General features: G+C 46.5%; 1 protein-coding gene across 1 annotated transcript in view; it reads right to left on the bottom strand.

Moving 5' to 3' along the window:
* The window catches only part of SOBP (sine oculis binding protein homolog), a 267,379-nt gene that overhangs the window by 179,429 nt on the left and 70,179 nt on the right, over positions 1 to 17,771 (bottom strand). Inside the window, exon 3 of the mRNA XM_063917072.1 lies at positions 14,622 to 14,816. Coding sequence (XP_063773142.1) covers positions 14,622 to 14,816 — 195 coding nt within the window. The remainder of the gene's footprint in view (positions 1 to 14,621; positions 14,817 to 17,771) is intronic.

The raw sequence follows: 17,771 nt of genomic DNA, 5'->3' as shown, positions 1-17,771 counted from the left end.
ACATTTCGGCAGACAGAGCCCCCTTTTTACACATTACGGCAGACAGAGCCCCCTTTTTACACATTACGGCAGACAGCGTCCTCTTTTTTTAACACATTACAGCAGACGGCATCCCCTTTTTACACTTTTACCGCAGACAGCGTCCCCTTTTTTACACATTACAGCAGACAGAGTCCCCTTTTTACACATTACGGCAGACAGCGTACCCTTTTTTACACATTACGGAAGACAGTCCCCATTTTTACACTTTTACGGCAGACATCGTTCCCTTTTTACACATTAGAGCAGACAGCGTCACTTTTTTTACACATTAAGGCAGGCAGAGTCCCCTTTTTACACATTACAGCAGACAGCGTCCCCTTTTTTACACATTACGGCAGACAGAGTCCCCCTTTTTTCACATTACGGCAGACAGCGTCCCCTTTTTACACATTACGGCAGACAGCATCCCTTTTTTACACATTACGGTAGACAGTCCCCCTTTTTACACATTACGGCAGATAGTGTACCCTTTTTTACACATTATGGCAGACAGTCCCCCTTTTTACACTTTTACGGCAGACAGCGTCCTCTTTTTTACGCATTACGGCAGACAGCGTCCCCTTTTTTTACACATTACGGCAGACAGCGTCCCCTTTTTTTACACATTACGGCAGAGTCCCCCTTTTTACACTTTACAGCAGACAGTGCCCCCTTTTTACACATTACGGCAGACAGCGTCCCCCTTTTTACACATTACGGCAAACAGTCCCCATTTTTACACTTTTACGGCAGACAGCGTCCTCTTTTTTACACATTACGGCAGACAGAGTCCCCTGGTGCAGGTTTAAGTGATATATGGGGGACTACACTTTTTTTTTTTTAATTTCTCTATGGGGCGGTAAGCTGTCAGTGCCTCCCTAGCATCTGACCTCAGCGCACATCACTGGTGTATGTATGTATGTATATATATATATATATATATACATACACATGCACACACACACACACACACACACATGTACACTATGTAGGTTCGGCCTCCTGGCGGCTTGTGAAAATAAGATTTTACTCACCGGTAAATCTATTTCTCGTAGTCCGTAGTGGATGCTGGGGACTCCGTAAGGACCATGGGGATTAGCGGCTCCGCAGGAGACTGGGCACAACTAAAGAAAGCTTTAGGACTACCTGGTGTGCACTGGCTCCTCCCATTAAGACCCTCCTCCAGACCTCAGTTAGGATACTGTGCCCGGAAGAGCTGACACAATAAGGAAGGATTTTGAATCCCGGGTAAGACTCATACCAGCCACACCAATCACACCGTATAACTCGTGATACTATACCCAGTTAACAGTATGATAACAACTGAGCCTCTCAACAGATGGCTCAACAATAACCCTTTAGTTAGGCAATAACTATATACAAGTATTGCAGACAATCCGCACTTGGGATGGGCACCAAGCATCCACTACGGACTACGAGAAATAGATTTACCGGTGAGTAAAATCTTATTTTCTCTAACGTCCTAAGTGGATGCTGGGGACTCCGTAAGGACCATGGGGATTATACCAAAGCTCCCAAACGGGCGGGAGAGTGCGGATGACTCTGCAGCACCGAATGAGCAAACTCTAGGTCCTCCTCAGCCAGGGTATCATACTTGTAGACTCTTCCAAGAGTGTTTGAACCCGACCAAGTAACAGCTCGGCAAATTTGTAAAGCCGAGACCCCTCGGGCAGCCGCCCAAGAAGAGCCCACTTTCCTCGTGGAATGGGCTTTCACAGATTTAGGGTGCGGCAGTCCAGCCGCAGAATGTGCAAGTTGAATCGTGCTACAGATCCAGCGAGCAATAGTCTGCTTAGAAGCAGGAGCACCCAGCTTGTTGGGTGCATACAGGATAAATAGCGAGTCAGTTTTCCTGACTCCAGCCGTCCTGGAAACATATACTTTTCAGGGCCCTGACTACGTCCAGAAACTTGGAATCCTCCAAGTCCCAAGTAGCCGCAGGCACCACAATAGGTTGGTTCACATGAAAAACTGCTACCACCTTAGGAAGGAATTGGGAACGAGTCCTCAATTCCGCCTTATCCATATAAAATACAGATAAGGCCTTTTGACAAAGCCGCCAATTCTGATACACGCCTGGCCGACGCCAAGGCCCACAGCATGACCACTTTCCACGTGAGGTATTGTAGCTCCACGGATTTAAGTGGCTCAACCCAATGCGACTTTAGGAAATCCAACACTACGTTGAGATCCCACGGTGCCACTGGAGGCACAAACGGGGGCTGACTATGCAGCACTCCCTTAACAAAAGTCTGAACTTCAGGCAGTGAAGCCAGTTCTATTTTGGAAGAAAATCGATAGAGCCGAAATCTGGACCTTAATGGAACCCAATTTTAGGCCCATAGTCACCTCTGACTTGTAGGAAGTGCAGAAATCGACCTAGCTGAAATTCCTCCTTTGGGGCCTTACTGGCCTCACAGCACGCAACATATTTCCGCCATATGCGGTGATAATGGTTTGCGCTCACTTCTTTCCTAGCTTTAAATAGCGTAGGGATAACTTCCTCCGGAATGCCCTTTTCCTTCAGGATCCGGCGTTCAGCCACCATGCCGTCAAACGCAGCCGCGGTACGTCTTGGAACAGACAGGCCCCCTGCTGCAGCAGGTCCTGTCTGAGCGGCAGAGGCCATGGGTCCTCTGAGATCATTTCTTGGAGTTCTGGGTACCAAGCTCTTCTTGGCCACCCGGAACAATGAGTATAGTTCTTACTCCTCTCCTTCTTATTATTCTCATTACCCTGGGTATGAGAGGCAGAGAAGGGAACACATACACCGACTGGTACACCCAAGGTGTTACCAGAGCGTCCACAGCTATCGCCTGAGGGTCCCTTGACCTGGCGCAATATCTTTGTAGCTTTTTGTTGAGGCGGGACGCCATCCTGTCCACCTGTGGCCTTTCCCCACGGTGTACAATCATTTGGAAGACTTCTGGATGAAGTCCCCACTCTCCCGGGTGGAGGTCGTGTCTGCTGAGAAAGTCTGCTTCTCAATTGTCCACTCCGGGAATGAACACTGCTGACAGTGCTAACACATGATTTTCCGCCCATCGGAGAATCCTTGTGGCTTCTGCCATCGCCATCCTGCTTCTTGTGCCGCCATGTCGGTTTACATGAGCGACCGCCGTGATGTTGTCTGACTGGATCAGCACCGGCCGGTGTTGAAGCAGGGGTCTAGCCTGACTTAGGGCATTGTAAATGGCCCATAGTTCCAGAACATTTATGTGTAGGGTAGTCTCCTGACTTTTCCATAGGCCTTGGACGTTTCTTCCCTGTGTGACTGCCCCCCAGCCTTGAAGGCTGGCATCCGTGGTCACCAGGACCCAGTCCTGTATGCCGAATCTGCGGCCCCCTAGAAGATGAGCACACTGCAGTCACCACCACAGCGACACCCTGGCCCTTGGAGACAGGGTTATCCGCTGATGCATCTGAGGATGCGACCCGGACCACTTGTCCAACAGATCCCACTGGAAGATCCTTGCATGGGACTTGGCGAATGGAAATTCTTCGTAAGAAGCTACCATCTTTCCCAAGGCTCGCGTGCATTGATGCACCGATACCTGTATTTGTATTAGGAGGTCTCCGTCTAGAGACGCCAACTCCTTGGACTTTTCCTCCGGGAGAAACCCTTTTTATCCTGTTCTGTGTCCAGAACCATACCCAGGAACAGTAGACGCGTCGTAGGAACCAGCTGCGACTTTGGAATATTCAGAATCCAGCCGTGCTGTTGTAGCACTTCCCGAGATAGTGCTACTCCGACGAACAACTGCTCCCTGGACCTCGCCTTTATAAGGAGATCGTCCAAGAACGGGATAATTATTTCGGCCATTACCTTGGTAAATACCTCGGTGCCGGGGACAGACCAATGGCAACGTCTGGAATTGGTAATGACAATCCTGTACCACAATATTGAGGTACTCCTGGTGAAGAGGGTAAATAGGGACATGCAGGTAATCATCCTTGATGTCCAGTGATACCATGAAATTCTCCAGGCTTGCAATAATCGCCCTGAGCGATTCCATTTTGAACTTGAACCTTCGTATATAAGTGTTCAAGGATTTCAGTTTTAGAATGGGTCTCACCGAACCGTCTGGTTTCGGTACCATAACATTTTGGAATAGTAACCCCGGCCTTGTTGAAGGAGGGGTACCTTGATTTCACCTGCTGGAAGTACAGCTTGTGAATTGCCGCCAGTACTACCTTTCTCCGAGGGCAGCAGGCAAGGCTGATGTGAGGCAACGGCGAGGGGGAGTCGTCTCGAACTCCAGCCTGTATCCCTGTGATACTACTTGCAGAACCTAGGGATCCACCTGTGGGCAAGCCCACTGGTCCCTGCAGTTCCCGAGACGCACCCCCACCGCACCTGTCTCCACCTGTGGAGCCCCAGCGTCATGCGGTGGACTCAGAGGAAGCGAGGGAAGATATTTGATCCTGGGAACTGGCTGACTGGTGCAGCTTTTTTCCTTCTTCCCTTGTCTCTGTGCAGAAAGGAAGCGCCTTTGACCCGCTTGCTTTTCTGAAGCCGAAAGGACTGTACCTGAAAATACGGTGCTTTCTTAGGCTTTTGTGAGGAAACCTGAGGTAAAAAAATTTCTTCCCAGCTGTTGCTGTGGATACGAGGTCCCAGAGACCATCCCCAAACAATTCCTCACCCTTATAAGGCAGAATCTCCATGTGCCTTTTAAAGGCAGCATCACCTGTCCACTGCCGGGTTTCTAATACCCTCCTGGCAGAATGGACATTGCATTAATTCTGGATGCCAGCCGGCAAATATCCCTCTGTGCATCCTTTATATATATAAGACAACGTCTTAAATATGCTCAATGTTAGCAAAATATTATACCTGTCTTAGCGTATTAATATTATCTGACAGGGAATCAGACCACGCTGCAGCAGCACTATTTATGCTGAGGCAATTGCAGGTTTCAGTATATAACCTGAGTGTGTAAATACAGACTTCAGGATCGCCTCCTGCTTTTTATCAGCAGGTTCCTTCAAGGTGGCCGTATCCTAAGATGGCAGTGCCACCTTTTGACAAACGTGTGAGCGCCTTATCCACCCTAAGGGATATCTCCCAACGTGACCTATCCTCTGGCGGGAAAGGGTACGCCATCAGTAACTTTTTAGAAATTACCAGCGCTTCTTTACACACTTCATTCATTCATCTGATGGGGGAACAAAACACTGGCTGCTTTTTCTCCCCAAAAATAAAACCCCTTTTATGTGGTACTTGGGTTCATGTCAGAAAATGCGTAACACATTTTTCATTGCCGAGATCATGTAACGGATGTTCCTAGTGGATTGTGTATATGTCTCAACCTCGTCGACACTGGAGTCAGACTCCGTGTCGACATCTGTGTCTGCCATCTGAGGTAACGGGCGTTTTTGAGCCCCTGATGGCCTTTGAGACGCCTGGGCAGGCGCGGGCTGAGAAGCCGGCTGTCCCACAGCTGTTACGTCATCCAGCCTTTTATGTAAGGAGTTGACACTGTCGGTTAATACCTTCCACCTATCCATCCACTCTGGTGTCGGCCCCACAGGGGGCGACATCCCCTTTATCGGCCTCTGCTCCACCTCCACGTAACCTTCCTCATCCAACATGTCGACACAGCCGTACCGACACACCGCACACACACAGGGAATGCTCTGACTGAGGACAGGACCCCACAAAGTCCTTTGGGGAGACCGAGAGAGAGTATGCCAGCACACACCAGAGCGCTATATAATGCAGGGATTAACACTATAACTGAGTGATTTTTCCCCAAATAGCTGCTTGTATACATATATTGCGCCTAAATTTAGTGCCCCCCCCTCTCTTTTTAACCCTTTGAGCCTGAAAACTATAGGGGAGAGCATGGGGAGCTGTCTTCCAGCTGCACTGTGAAGAGAAAATGGCGCCAGTGTGCTGAGGGAGAAGCCCCACCCCTTTTTCGGCGGACTTTCTCCCGCTTTTTCTGGAATACTGGCAGGGGTAATTTTACATCTATATAGCCTCTAGGACTATATATGATGTAGATTTGCCAGCCAAGGTGTCATATATTGCCCTCAGGGCGCCCCCCCCCAGCGCCCTGCACCCATCAGTGACCGGAGTGTGAGGTGTACATGAGGAGCAATGGCGCACAGCTGCAGTGCTGTGCGCTACCTTGGTGAAGACCGAAGTCTTCTGCCGCCGATTTTCCGGACTCTTCATGCTTCTGGCTCTGTAAGGGGGACGGCGGCGCGGCTCCGGGAACGAACACCAAGGTCGGGTCCTGCGGTCGATCCCTCTGGAGCTAATGGTGTCCAGTAGCCTAAGAAGCCCAAACTACCACCTGTTAGGTAGGTTCGCTTCTTCTCCCCTTAGTCCCTCGCTGCAGTGAGTCTGTTGCCAGCAGATCTCACTGTAAAATAAAAAACCTAAATATACTTTCTTTCTAGGAGCTCAAGAGAGCCCCTAGTGTGCATCCAGCTTAGCCGGGCACAAGAATCTAACTGTGGTCTGGAGGAGGGTCTTAGTGGGAGGAGCCAGTGCACACCAGGTAGTCCTAAAGCTTTCTTTAGTTGTGCCCAGTCTCCTGCGGAGCCGCTAATCCCCATGTCCTTACGGAGTCCCCAGCATCCACTTAGGACGTTAGAGAAAGAAAGGTTACTGCAGCATGAATGAGGTGTAATGATTCAATTACATTATTACGGCATTTTTATCAGGTGACCTGATGAAAATGTCGTAATAAAGGCATTGAAAGTTGTACCTCATTCATGCTACAGTAACTTTTCTTTCACAAGCAACCAGGAGTGCCGCACCTACACAGTGTGTATGCTATTTCCCAGTGGAGGCACCCGCAGCAGGAACGACATTTAATGGGAGAGCCGGACTCTGCGACGAATATACACACACATGCGTGTGTGTGTATATATATATATATGTATGTATATATATATAGCCTTTCCTTCTTGCTTCAACGTTTCAATTTTATTAAATTGTACTTCCTGAAGACAATTTAATAAAATTGAAACGTTGAAGCAAGAAGGACTATAGTCCGTTTATTTCTGAAACAAGCAAGAGTGCCGCACCATGGAAAGGCTATTTGATTCATCTTTGTGAGGGCACCAGCGACAGATATTTCTAAGGCTAACACGGAGTGCCGGACCGCAGCAATTTATATGTATATATATATATATATATATATATATATCCTATATAATAGCCCAGATCTGTAACTCTGTGACTGTGTATAATGCTGTGCGTGACTGGGAGCTCTCATTGGGTTAGCAGCAGGTCTATCACACCCAGTCCACAGCTGATTGGGCAAGAAACGCCCTCCCACACAGGTTACATCCAATGGGAGGCTCTGCCCTTTGGCTGCTGTGTGTTCCCAGAGCAGGATTAACAATGGGGCTGTGGGAGCTGCAGCTCCAGGCCACACCCCAAAATAGGCCCACTGCATCTGCAGCAACATACCCTCCAACAATTTCCACATAAAAATCGGTACAAATTAAAAAAGGGTGCGTGGCCACCGGGCAATGGGTGTGGCCACGCCCATTTTCCTATACTTTCAATGGAGTTTGGAGAGCCAAAAATCGGTACAGATCATAAAAAAAGGTACTGTACCTGTCAAAAAGGTACAGTTGGATGGTATGCCACTGCATCTGCAGCAAGTCTCTCCGCTGTTGATAGGGGATAAAAATCCTTTTACTGCAGCGTCCTGTGTCCTGCTACCAGTCTGCCTGCCCCCCTTCCGGCATCAACAACCCCCACTCCCTAGCCGCGGCGCAGGTGGAACAAAAGCTGCTGTGGCCACCGGCATAGATGTGTATGAAAGCGGCTTTCATAGCCCTCCATGTGCCGCATACTCTCCTCTGCGCGTGATGTCACAGAAGTGCCTCCCCACCACAGCCGCGCCCAGAATCCGAGAGGCCCTGGCTCCACAACACAGTGCCTCGGCTGCCGGCCTGGAACGGATAGATTGGGTGATATCGCGGAGTGTAATGTCTGGACGCTGAATCAATGTAAAAGGTGACAGTGCTGTGCAGTGCAGTGTCACTGACACCGCACAGCACTCTCACCTTTTACATTGATTCAGCCAGTCAGTTCTGCCATCCAGTCACTATTGTTAGCTCCGGTGTCCCAACGCGCATTAGAGGGAAGTACACGCACTAAATAAACTACAGCTCCCAGCAGCCCTTAGTGTCGAAACATTCCAGTGCTAAGGGCTGCTGGGAGCTGTAATTTATTGACTGCATCTTCTTCCCTGTAATGCGGTGCGTTAGGACACAGGCGCTAACAATAGTGACTGGCTGCTGTGCGAGTCTCCGGGAGAGCCACTGCCAAAGGGAGGACAACAGCTTAGCTGCTTCCAGGAGGAGAAGCAGGAGAAGCATTACCTAACCCTCCCCCTCCAGCCCCATCCGCGGCACCCCCACACACACCCCGCCACCACCCGCGGTGGCTCCGGACCCCCTCTCACACCCGCAGCACTCCCGCCCTCCCCCACCCGCGGCACCACTGCACCAGCCCCTCCCCCACCCGTGGCACCCCCGGACTCCTCCCTCATCCGCGTCTCCCCCGCACCTGCCACTCCCCCAACCACAGCACCTACTAGGTGATTTATCAGGCCCTGCGTGCACTGTTCACGCCATTGCAAAGGGCTACAACCCCTTAACCATCGCACGCCCTTTGTCTGTGCCATATTTAACCACTGACACAATTATGATTGGAGGTAATACTCCATATAATAAAAAATATTGCACGCCACAAAGGTTAAGGGGGCGTAGCCCCTTACGACGGTGTGAAGAGCGCCCGTAGGGCACGGTGAATCACCTAGTACACAGGTTCTCAAACTCAGTCCTCAGGACCCCACACAGTGCATGTTTTGCAGGTCTCCTCACAGAATCACAAGTGAAATAATTTGCTCCACCTGTGGACCTTTTAAAATGTGTCAGTGAATAATGAATACACCTGTGCACTTGCTGGTTTACCTGCAAAATTTGCACTGTGTGGGGTCCTGAGGACCGAGTTTGAGAACCACTGACCTAGTATATATATATATACACTGCTCAAAAAAATAAAGGGAACAGTAAAATAACACATCCTAGATCTGAATGAATGAAATATTCTTATTAAATACTTTGTTCTTTACATAGTTGAATGTGTTGACAACAAAATCACACAAAAATTATCAATGGAAATCAAATTTATTAACCCATGGAGGTCTGTATTTGGAGTCACACTCAAAATTAAGGTGGAAAAACACACTACAGGCTGATCCAACTTTGATGTAATGTCCTTAAAACAAGTCAAAATGAGGCTCAGTAGTGTGTGTGGCCTCCACGTGCCTGTATGACCTCCCTACAACGCCTGGGCATGCTTCTGATAAGGTGGCGGATGTTCTCCTGAGGGATCTCCTCCCAGACCTGGACTAAAGCATCCGCCAACTCCTGGACAGTCTGTGGTGCAACGTGGCTTTGGTGGATGGAGCGAGATATGATCTCCCAGATGTGCTCAATTGGATTCAGGTCTGGGGAACGGGTGGGCCAGTCCATAGCATCAATGCCTTCGTCTTGCAGGAACTGCTGACACACTCCAGACACATGAGGTCTAGCATTGTCTTGCATTAGGAGGAACCCAGGGCCAACCGCACCAGCATATGGTCTCACAAGGGGTCTGAGGATCTCATCTCGGTACCTAATGGCAGTCAGGCTACCTCTGGCGAGCACATGGAGGGCTGTGCGGCCCCCCAAAGAAATCCCACCCCACACCATTACTGACCCACTGCCAAACCGGTCATGCTGGAGGATGTTGCAGGCAGCAGAACGTTCTCCTTGGCGTCTCCAGACTCTGTCACGTGCTCAGTGAGAACCTGCTTTCATCTGTGAAGAGCACAGGGCGCCAGTGGCGAATTTGCCAATCTTGGTGTTCTCTGGCAAATGCCAAACGTCCTGCACGGTGTTGGGCTGTAAGCACAACCCCCACCTGTGGATGTCGGGCCCTAATTCCACCCTCATGGAGTCTGTTTCTGATCATTTGAGTAGACACATGCACATTTGTGGCTTGCTGGAGGTCATTCTGCAGGGCTCTGGCAGTGCTCCTCCTGTTCCTCCTTGCACAAAGAGGTAGCGGTCCTGCTGCTGGGTTGTTGCCCTCCTACGGCCTCCTCCATGTCTCCTGATGTACTGGCCTATCTGCTGGTAGCGCCTCCATGCTCTGGGCACTACGCTGACAGACACAGCAAACCTTCTTGCCACAGCTCGCATTGATGTGCCATCCTGGATGAGCTGCACTACCTGAGCCACTTGTGTGGGTTGTAGACTCCGTCTCATGCTACAACCAGACTGAAAGCACCGCCAGCTTTCAAAAGTGACCAAAACATCAGCCAGAAAGCATAGGAGCTGAGAAGTGGTCACCACCTGCAGAACAACTCCTTTATTGGGGGTGTCTTGCTAATTGCCTATAATTTCCACCTGCTGTCTATTCCATTTGCACAACAGCATGTGAAATTGATTGTCAATCAGTGTTGCTTCCTAAGTGGACAGTTTGATATCACAGAAGTGTGATTGACTTGGAGTTACATTGTGTTGTTTAAGTGTTCCCTTTATTTTTTTGAGCGGTGTATATATATATATATATATATATATATATGTTTATACATAAATATATACACACACACAAATATATATAATTTATCCCACCAAAATGACATAGTGGACAAATATATCACTGGCCTGGTCCGCTCCTGCACTTTTAAAGCTGCTGCTTTGCAGTGGAGGGTAGAAGGACGGCGCTCGGTCTCAGTGGTGGCGCAGTGGCCGGAGTCTGACTGACTCTGCAAGGGACCATGGGAGGAGGATCTGCTGTGGCCAGGCATGCGCAGCAGCCCTCCTTCCAGGCACCGTCCATATTTGTAAGGGGCAGCCGACGCTGCTGGAATACATAGACTGCCCATCAGCAGCACTGGCACCAGAACGCAACCAAACGCGGCACAGGTAGTCTCTGCACCCGCTCCAGCCTCCGGTTCTGCTGCAGCGGCTCTGCTCAGATATGCAAGAGCAGATCCGCCGCCAGCGCCAAACAGCGAGTGCCGCACTGGCCACCAATGATAGCTGAGCTTGCCCATATGTGAAGGCAGATGCCCTAGGCAATTGCTTAGTCTGCCTATAGCTAGGGCCGGCTATGGGTATCCATCCGCTGCTATTGTTTTCAGCACTTTCGTTTTGATTAGTGGAGCAATCGCCACCCAGTGGTGAAACTGTGTATTGCATGCTGTTTTTCTTGCGCCTTACAGAGCCATACTATGGCAACCTGTGCTGACGTTATGCCGCGACTAAGATGTGTACATGGCAAAATTACAGCAACAATGAGCATGGCTACATCTGTATTTAAAACTACAATGTGGCAATTGCAAATGAAGGGTAACTGGAATATAAGGCTATTTTACGCCTATTTGAGATTAATTTTTGCTCTGATTTTTAACCGGACTGAGGGATAATTAAGAACATTCATTATAACTAGGGCTTCCTGCGGTGTGGTCAAGTACGTAGAGGTTTAACCACATTACTTTGTAAATGTATTTTGGGCCCTCTTCACAAGGTGCGCTGCCCACTGAAGGGTTATGTTAACATCTACTTAGGAACGCACCTGCACCCCCTCAGCAGCCTGGGCCACCCTCTCTCAGTGCCCCTGTGTATAATAACTATTACGCGCATGCTGTAGTAAGCAGTAGGCAAGTTTATGTTGTTAAAGAAGTAAAGGAAATAGGCATGTGCACTTATGTACTGTCATATTGTTAATTATAGTTGATGGTTGCGCCACAACTGATGATTTTTCAGTGGTGGTTGCAGTGAGGATATATTCACACAATGATTGACAGTCAGGGAGTGTTTGTGGGTGATAATGGGGGATGGCCACTCAACCGCACGTGTGTTGTAACCGTTTCAGGGCATGACAACCTCTGGAGTCTCATATCAGCAGCAGCAGTGCTGCAGCAATCACAAGGAAAATGTAGCAGCGGCCATTTTTCCACATTTTGTGCATGGGCAGTAAGAAAATCACTGGAAAAATGGCTGCCGCACCATTTTCCCAGACACTTGCGCACTAGACTCTGGGACAGCACTAGAGTCCCCTAGTATCCCTAGTGCCCACAGCAGTGACGTGCGGTGGGGTGCAGTGCAACCAGCTAGAGAGGAGGAGGCCCAGACGGTGTCTGCACACGGGCCTCCTCCTCTCGAAGTGCCGCTGTGGCAGCGTCTTTCTACCGACGGCCATGCTGCGCAACTATAGGGTTATTCAGAAGGACGTTGATCAAGCCCTGTGCGTCCGATGGATGTGTCTTTGTATGCAGTGGTGAATATGATATGCCACCAGTGGGCTTCTCAGTACAAATCCCGGCGACATTTGCATAGTTTTGCACAACAGCTGCATACAGGATCACAGCTGAGACGCCATTTGCAAATGTCCCTGAATAAGACCAATAATGTACACAAGAACATGAAAATGGCTAAAAAAAAAGTCTGCATATAGGCGCATCTAACAAAATGCCACCCAGGCAATGCTCACATAGGAATATTCTGTGATTCAGGTATGGACAGCAGTGTTGCTCCTGGAAAGATCATCAAAGCAGCTCCAGAGTCAACAAAATAACTAGACATGACATATTGATTGAAATATGTAGTATGAGCAAAAGAGCAAAAAGAATAAAAAAAAGAGCAAAAAGAATATTTAATGACTCTGACATGGTGATTCAACAACATTATGTACACGAACCTTGAACTGTTTCAAAAGGTATAATAAGCCAATGTCCTTCAACAAATACCACAGTTATACCGTCTGATAAGCAAGCCTTCAGTGTGAGAAGTTAGCTACATCAGTGAGATATGGGTGTGAGGTTGAACATGTGAAGAAATTGAATATATCAGAGTATTGAATGGTAACTTTGTGGCTGTGTGAACAGGACGTGAGAAAGGGGTGTCACTGGTAAGAGATAGAAGGTCATGAGAGAAGAAAGATACAGACACAGGAAAAAAGGATCCAATCACCATAAACAGCCCTGATCGTATAGTGTAAAAGAAAACCATTTTCTAAGTTATGGCAAGGAGCCCAACAAGAGAGGAAATACATAAAGTGATAACGTGCAATGGACACCTTATCAAGCCTTAAAAGCTATATTAAGATAAACTATGTATTGCAGGTAACTCATTGTCTTTCAACAATAAATAGAATAACACTTCCTATATATCATAATCATTCTTGTAATGTGGAAATCTATGGAAATAGAATGCACCACACAAATAGAATAAGGCAATTCAGTTTTTACTTTACAGGATGATGAGTTTCTTTTAAGCGGTGATGAAAACACAACTACTTCAGATGAGTTACAGTGTGATCAATGTTCAAGCAAACGCCTGCCTATCAGCCTGGAAGAGCACACGGCATGTTCATGTATACACCTCTGTCAATGACAGAGATTTGTGCATGCCATGTATGGTTATTGATTCCCATACCATGACATGTGGCTATCTGGCCAAACCATAACACATGGCTATAGAACAAATACAGGATCCCAGTCATTTAATGGTGAAAGCTTGTACACAAGCTCTAAAGGTTTGCCTGCCTAAATGTTATTTTAGACACCATACACTCTTTTATAACATATTTATAAAGGTGATTAAAGCTGTATTGATGCTAATAGTCCAAAATAATATAAGTAAATTGACAAGAAAGCAACTGTCTATCAAAAACTTGGTCCAGCATTCCCAAAGAATAAACAGTGGGTAAAATAAGAGGTTCTACTGGAAACAACAATCAGATTGAAGTTTCTATAGTATTAAGGGATTATCTTTGCTATAAAACCATACAGCACAGTTACATTACGACAGAAATGAAAAGGTACACTTTTAACAAAGCTACAATATTACCTTCTAATGGCACCAGCTGATGGTACTAACATACAGTTTACAGGCTTAGTTTTTCCATTGAGTAAAAAAAAAATGACAATAATGTAATTCTTATCTCCATTTAATAGGTGTTTATGTTTTACATCAAAATGTAGATATATGATACCTCCCAACTTTGGTCCCTATCCAGATCAAACAATGCATGCATCACGGTGCTGTGTATATACATAAAAGGGGGTGTGGTTACATCACATGGAGTGTGACACATTCAGGGGGATATGTATCAACACTAGGAATAAAGATACAGTGGAGAAGTGGTCCATAGTAACCAATCACATCTACCTGTTAGTTATCTAGCAATGTCTTTGAAATGACGGTTGGTTGCTTTGGGCAACTACTCAATTTTATCTCTTGCCAAGGCGTGTTAAATCCTGCCCACAAAGTGCTAGGTGACCCCCAACCTCCTTCTCCTGTAAAGACCTTTAAATTGCAGTTTCCACCACGTGTGGATGGCAAGCTTTCCTCTCAAATCAGGACAGTCAGAACAGTCTGGAGGTATTCATTAATTATCAGTTTCTTATATAACGCAGTAAATTTCGTTACGCTTTTGACATATAGGCTGCCTACTGTATACTCCTAAACATCCATGAATTAGATGGCTATAACTGATCATTTTCTACTAACACAAGTCATGCAAAGGGAAGTAAAACAATTTGTACCTGATGGTGGTTTCATAAAAGGAGGAGGAATTAAAGGTACCACAATTGGCATATTTCCATGATTTCCATGATCCCTTGACCCTGCTGGTAGTTCTGCAAGCCCATTTCCTGAAGCAAGCCCTGAATAATTTATATTTGTATTGAATGGTGAGATAACACTGTCCTCTGATAGTTTTGGTTTTGGCAAATAATTTTCTGAAATGAAACGAAAACAATAATATAAAAAATGCATTTTATTCTTACTGTAAACATCAAATGCTTCCTTTCTCTTTCTACACTATCTCCCTTTCTCCCTCTAAGAAGGCTACTGTACATACAAGATATTTGTTACTAGTTCTACAAGAGGCTGAGATTTATTATGACAGTAAAAGTAACTGAGTATAGTAAGTTCCGTACACACAGGGAGAGATGTATGCTGGGGATCAGTACAAAATCCCGCTTGACGGGATCCCAGCGGTCGAAATACTGACACCGGAATCCCGACCAGCACAATCCCGACAGGGGTGGCGAGCGGAACGCAGCCCCTTGCGGGCTCGCTGTGCTCACCACGCTGTGGGCACGGTGCCTCGCTACACTCGGCACACTCATTTATTCTCCCTCTATGGGTGTTGTGGACACCCACGGTGGGAGAATATGTCGGGATTGTGCCGGTCGGGATTCCGGTGTCGGTATTTCGACCGCCGGGATGTTGACTGTATCCCGTGTGCTGAGCGATCTATCACAGACCACTCAGCATACATCTCTCCATCCCCCACCCCCAAGCACTCAGCACGATGTGTGCTGAGCGAGGGGGGGAGACGGGGGTGCTCATTTCACCCAGTAGTGAAATGACGGACCTACTAGATTGTGGCCAATCTAGTACCAGCGATAGGTCCCGAGCATCGCTATCGCTGTGGGGCATACACGTGGAGAAATCCATGCTTAGTTTCTAAGCAATCTAGTCAGATTGCTTAGAATTTAAGCACGGATCTCTCCGTGTGTACCCCCCTTTAGCAGCTGGAGGCTATGAGGGCAGGCATTATTCTTTGAGTCTTTGGTAATTTCTACATTTCTATATAAATATATATATATGCATGGAAAAACAAGGCAGCACTCAGAGACTATAAAGCAGCATAACCGTGTATTAGTGCAATCAACGTTTCGGGGACCACCTCCTCTTCGTCAGGATAAATGCAATTGTGAACAGTGTTTAAATAAGCACAAACTTACCCCCCATTTGAGATTCCCCCACACATGAACTCCAATGGCCACGCCAAACACTGTTTGTTCACAATTGCATTTATCCTGACGAAGAGGAGGTGGTCCCGGAAACAGTCTCTGAGTGCCGCCTCGTTTTTCCATGCATATTGTAGTGGGCTGATCCCCCTGGGGGAAGGCACCTGAGCAAGACGGTCCCTGCGGTGGACACCCTGAGTGCCGGAGGTACAGCGGATATACAGTATATATATATATATATATATATATACACATACACATATCTATATATATATATATATATATATATATATATATAGCAGAAAGTCCATCATAGTTCCCAAAGGTTCATATGGTGGAAAGACCAGCACAACCATAAATTTCCACCATAAGAACCTTTGGGAACTATGATGGACTTTTTGCTATACTAAATTACAGACCTTGCACACAACATTGTGCTGAAGGTGTGTGCGGTTTACTACTTGTCTGTTTGTATATATATTATATATATATATATATATATATATATATAAAATTGGGACTGATTCAGACCTGATCGCAGCGGCAAAATAGTTCTCTAATGGGCAAAACCATGTGCAGTGCAGGGGGGGCAGATTAAAAAAAAATGTCTCACATTTTTTCACATTTTTGTTTGCTTTTGATGTGCGAGGCCTTCCAGAACTTTCACCATCTTCGCCTTCCTCATGACTGCCACTAAAATTTTTATGCCACTCAAACACACATGCACGTGACATACAATCTTCCACATAAGCCTTGGTTATCATATGAAAAGATTCTGTGGGTGTTTTGTTCAAATTAACAAAAACTGTAACACGTTGCTCTACTTTTGAACTAAGCATTTTTTGCAACGAACAGGAAACACACAAATTCTTTGAATGCTGAGTGACAGCAAACTATCTGTGCGAGAGAGGTGAAACTTGCAAAAATGTTCCCTTACTCCCTTTTAACTCACGCATTATGTTTTTTTATTTTTTACAAGTACAGTCCCGTTATTTAGTAGCCACACCTCAGATGTAAAGCGCATAGAAAACCAGTTAGAAAATAATCTCCAAACCAACTCTACAATGACTTTTTTGTTTTATGCATTTTCACTCAGCACATATGGGTGTACAAGTCCTGAAAGCTAGTCTACAGCTCAAGAACAATTGGTGACAACTTTGTAGGAAAGCTACGGTCTCAGAATTAGTTATTGTATGTTGTTAACTTGAATTTATAAAACTTTTAAAATAAACATCAAAATAACTAAACAAAAAAAAGGCTGCAAAACATCATGGTGGAACATAATAAATATAACATTTTCATAACAACAGAAAAGAAATATGCCCTTGCTTGGTTACCCATATTGTACATGGTAACAGCTGCATGGAAATATTAATGCCATATATGTATTCAAAACAGAAAGACTTTTGCGATCTGTGCTAACAATTATACACCGCACATCTGTGTGTAGCAAATAAAAGCAGAGGATTTTGTTCACATATTGATAAAAACATTTAAGAATGCAAGGGACCTCAATTCTCTGCAAGTCCCTGCACTAGGATGTATAACCAACCCACCATTACATTGAAGCTAACTAAATGCCCTCACCCCTCAGGTGCAGAATGCAACATCTATACATAGCAGGGTCGGTCTGGTCCACAGGGGTGCAGGGGAAACACCTGGTGGGCCCCAATCAATGAGAAACCCACCCTCTCCACTAGGGATCTGGTTCCAGACTGTGCAGTTGAATGATATATTATACATATGCTACATTATACTGCATATTACTAGGATATTGCTATTATTAATTACATTATTGTGCATGCACTAGCAGTATTTACTAAACAGTATCTATCAAGGGACCCAGACCATACACTCTTTAATGGTTAGCTAGGCTTCTGTGGTGTCTATTCACACCCCCTGTGGTGGCTGGCCCCACCTTTTAAGCATTGGCTC

The sequence above is a fragment of the Pseudophryne corroboree genome, chromosome 4 (genome assembly GCF_028390025.1).
Source record: "Pseudophryne corroboree isolate aPseCor3 chromosome 4, aPseCor3.hap2, whole genome shotgun sequence".
In the NCBI taxonomy this organism is placed as follows: Eukaryota; Metazoa; Chordata; class Amphibia; order Anura; family Myobatrachidae; genus Pseudophryne; species Pseudophryne corroboree.
Note: the sequence above shows the minus strand (reverse complement) of the source record. Positions and strands in the feature narration are given on the sequence as shown.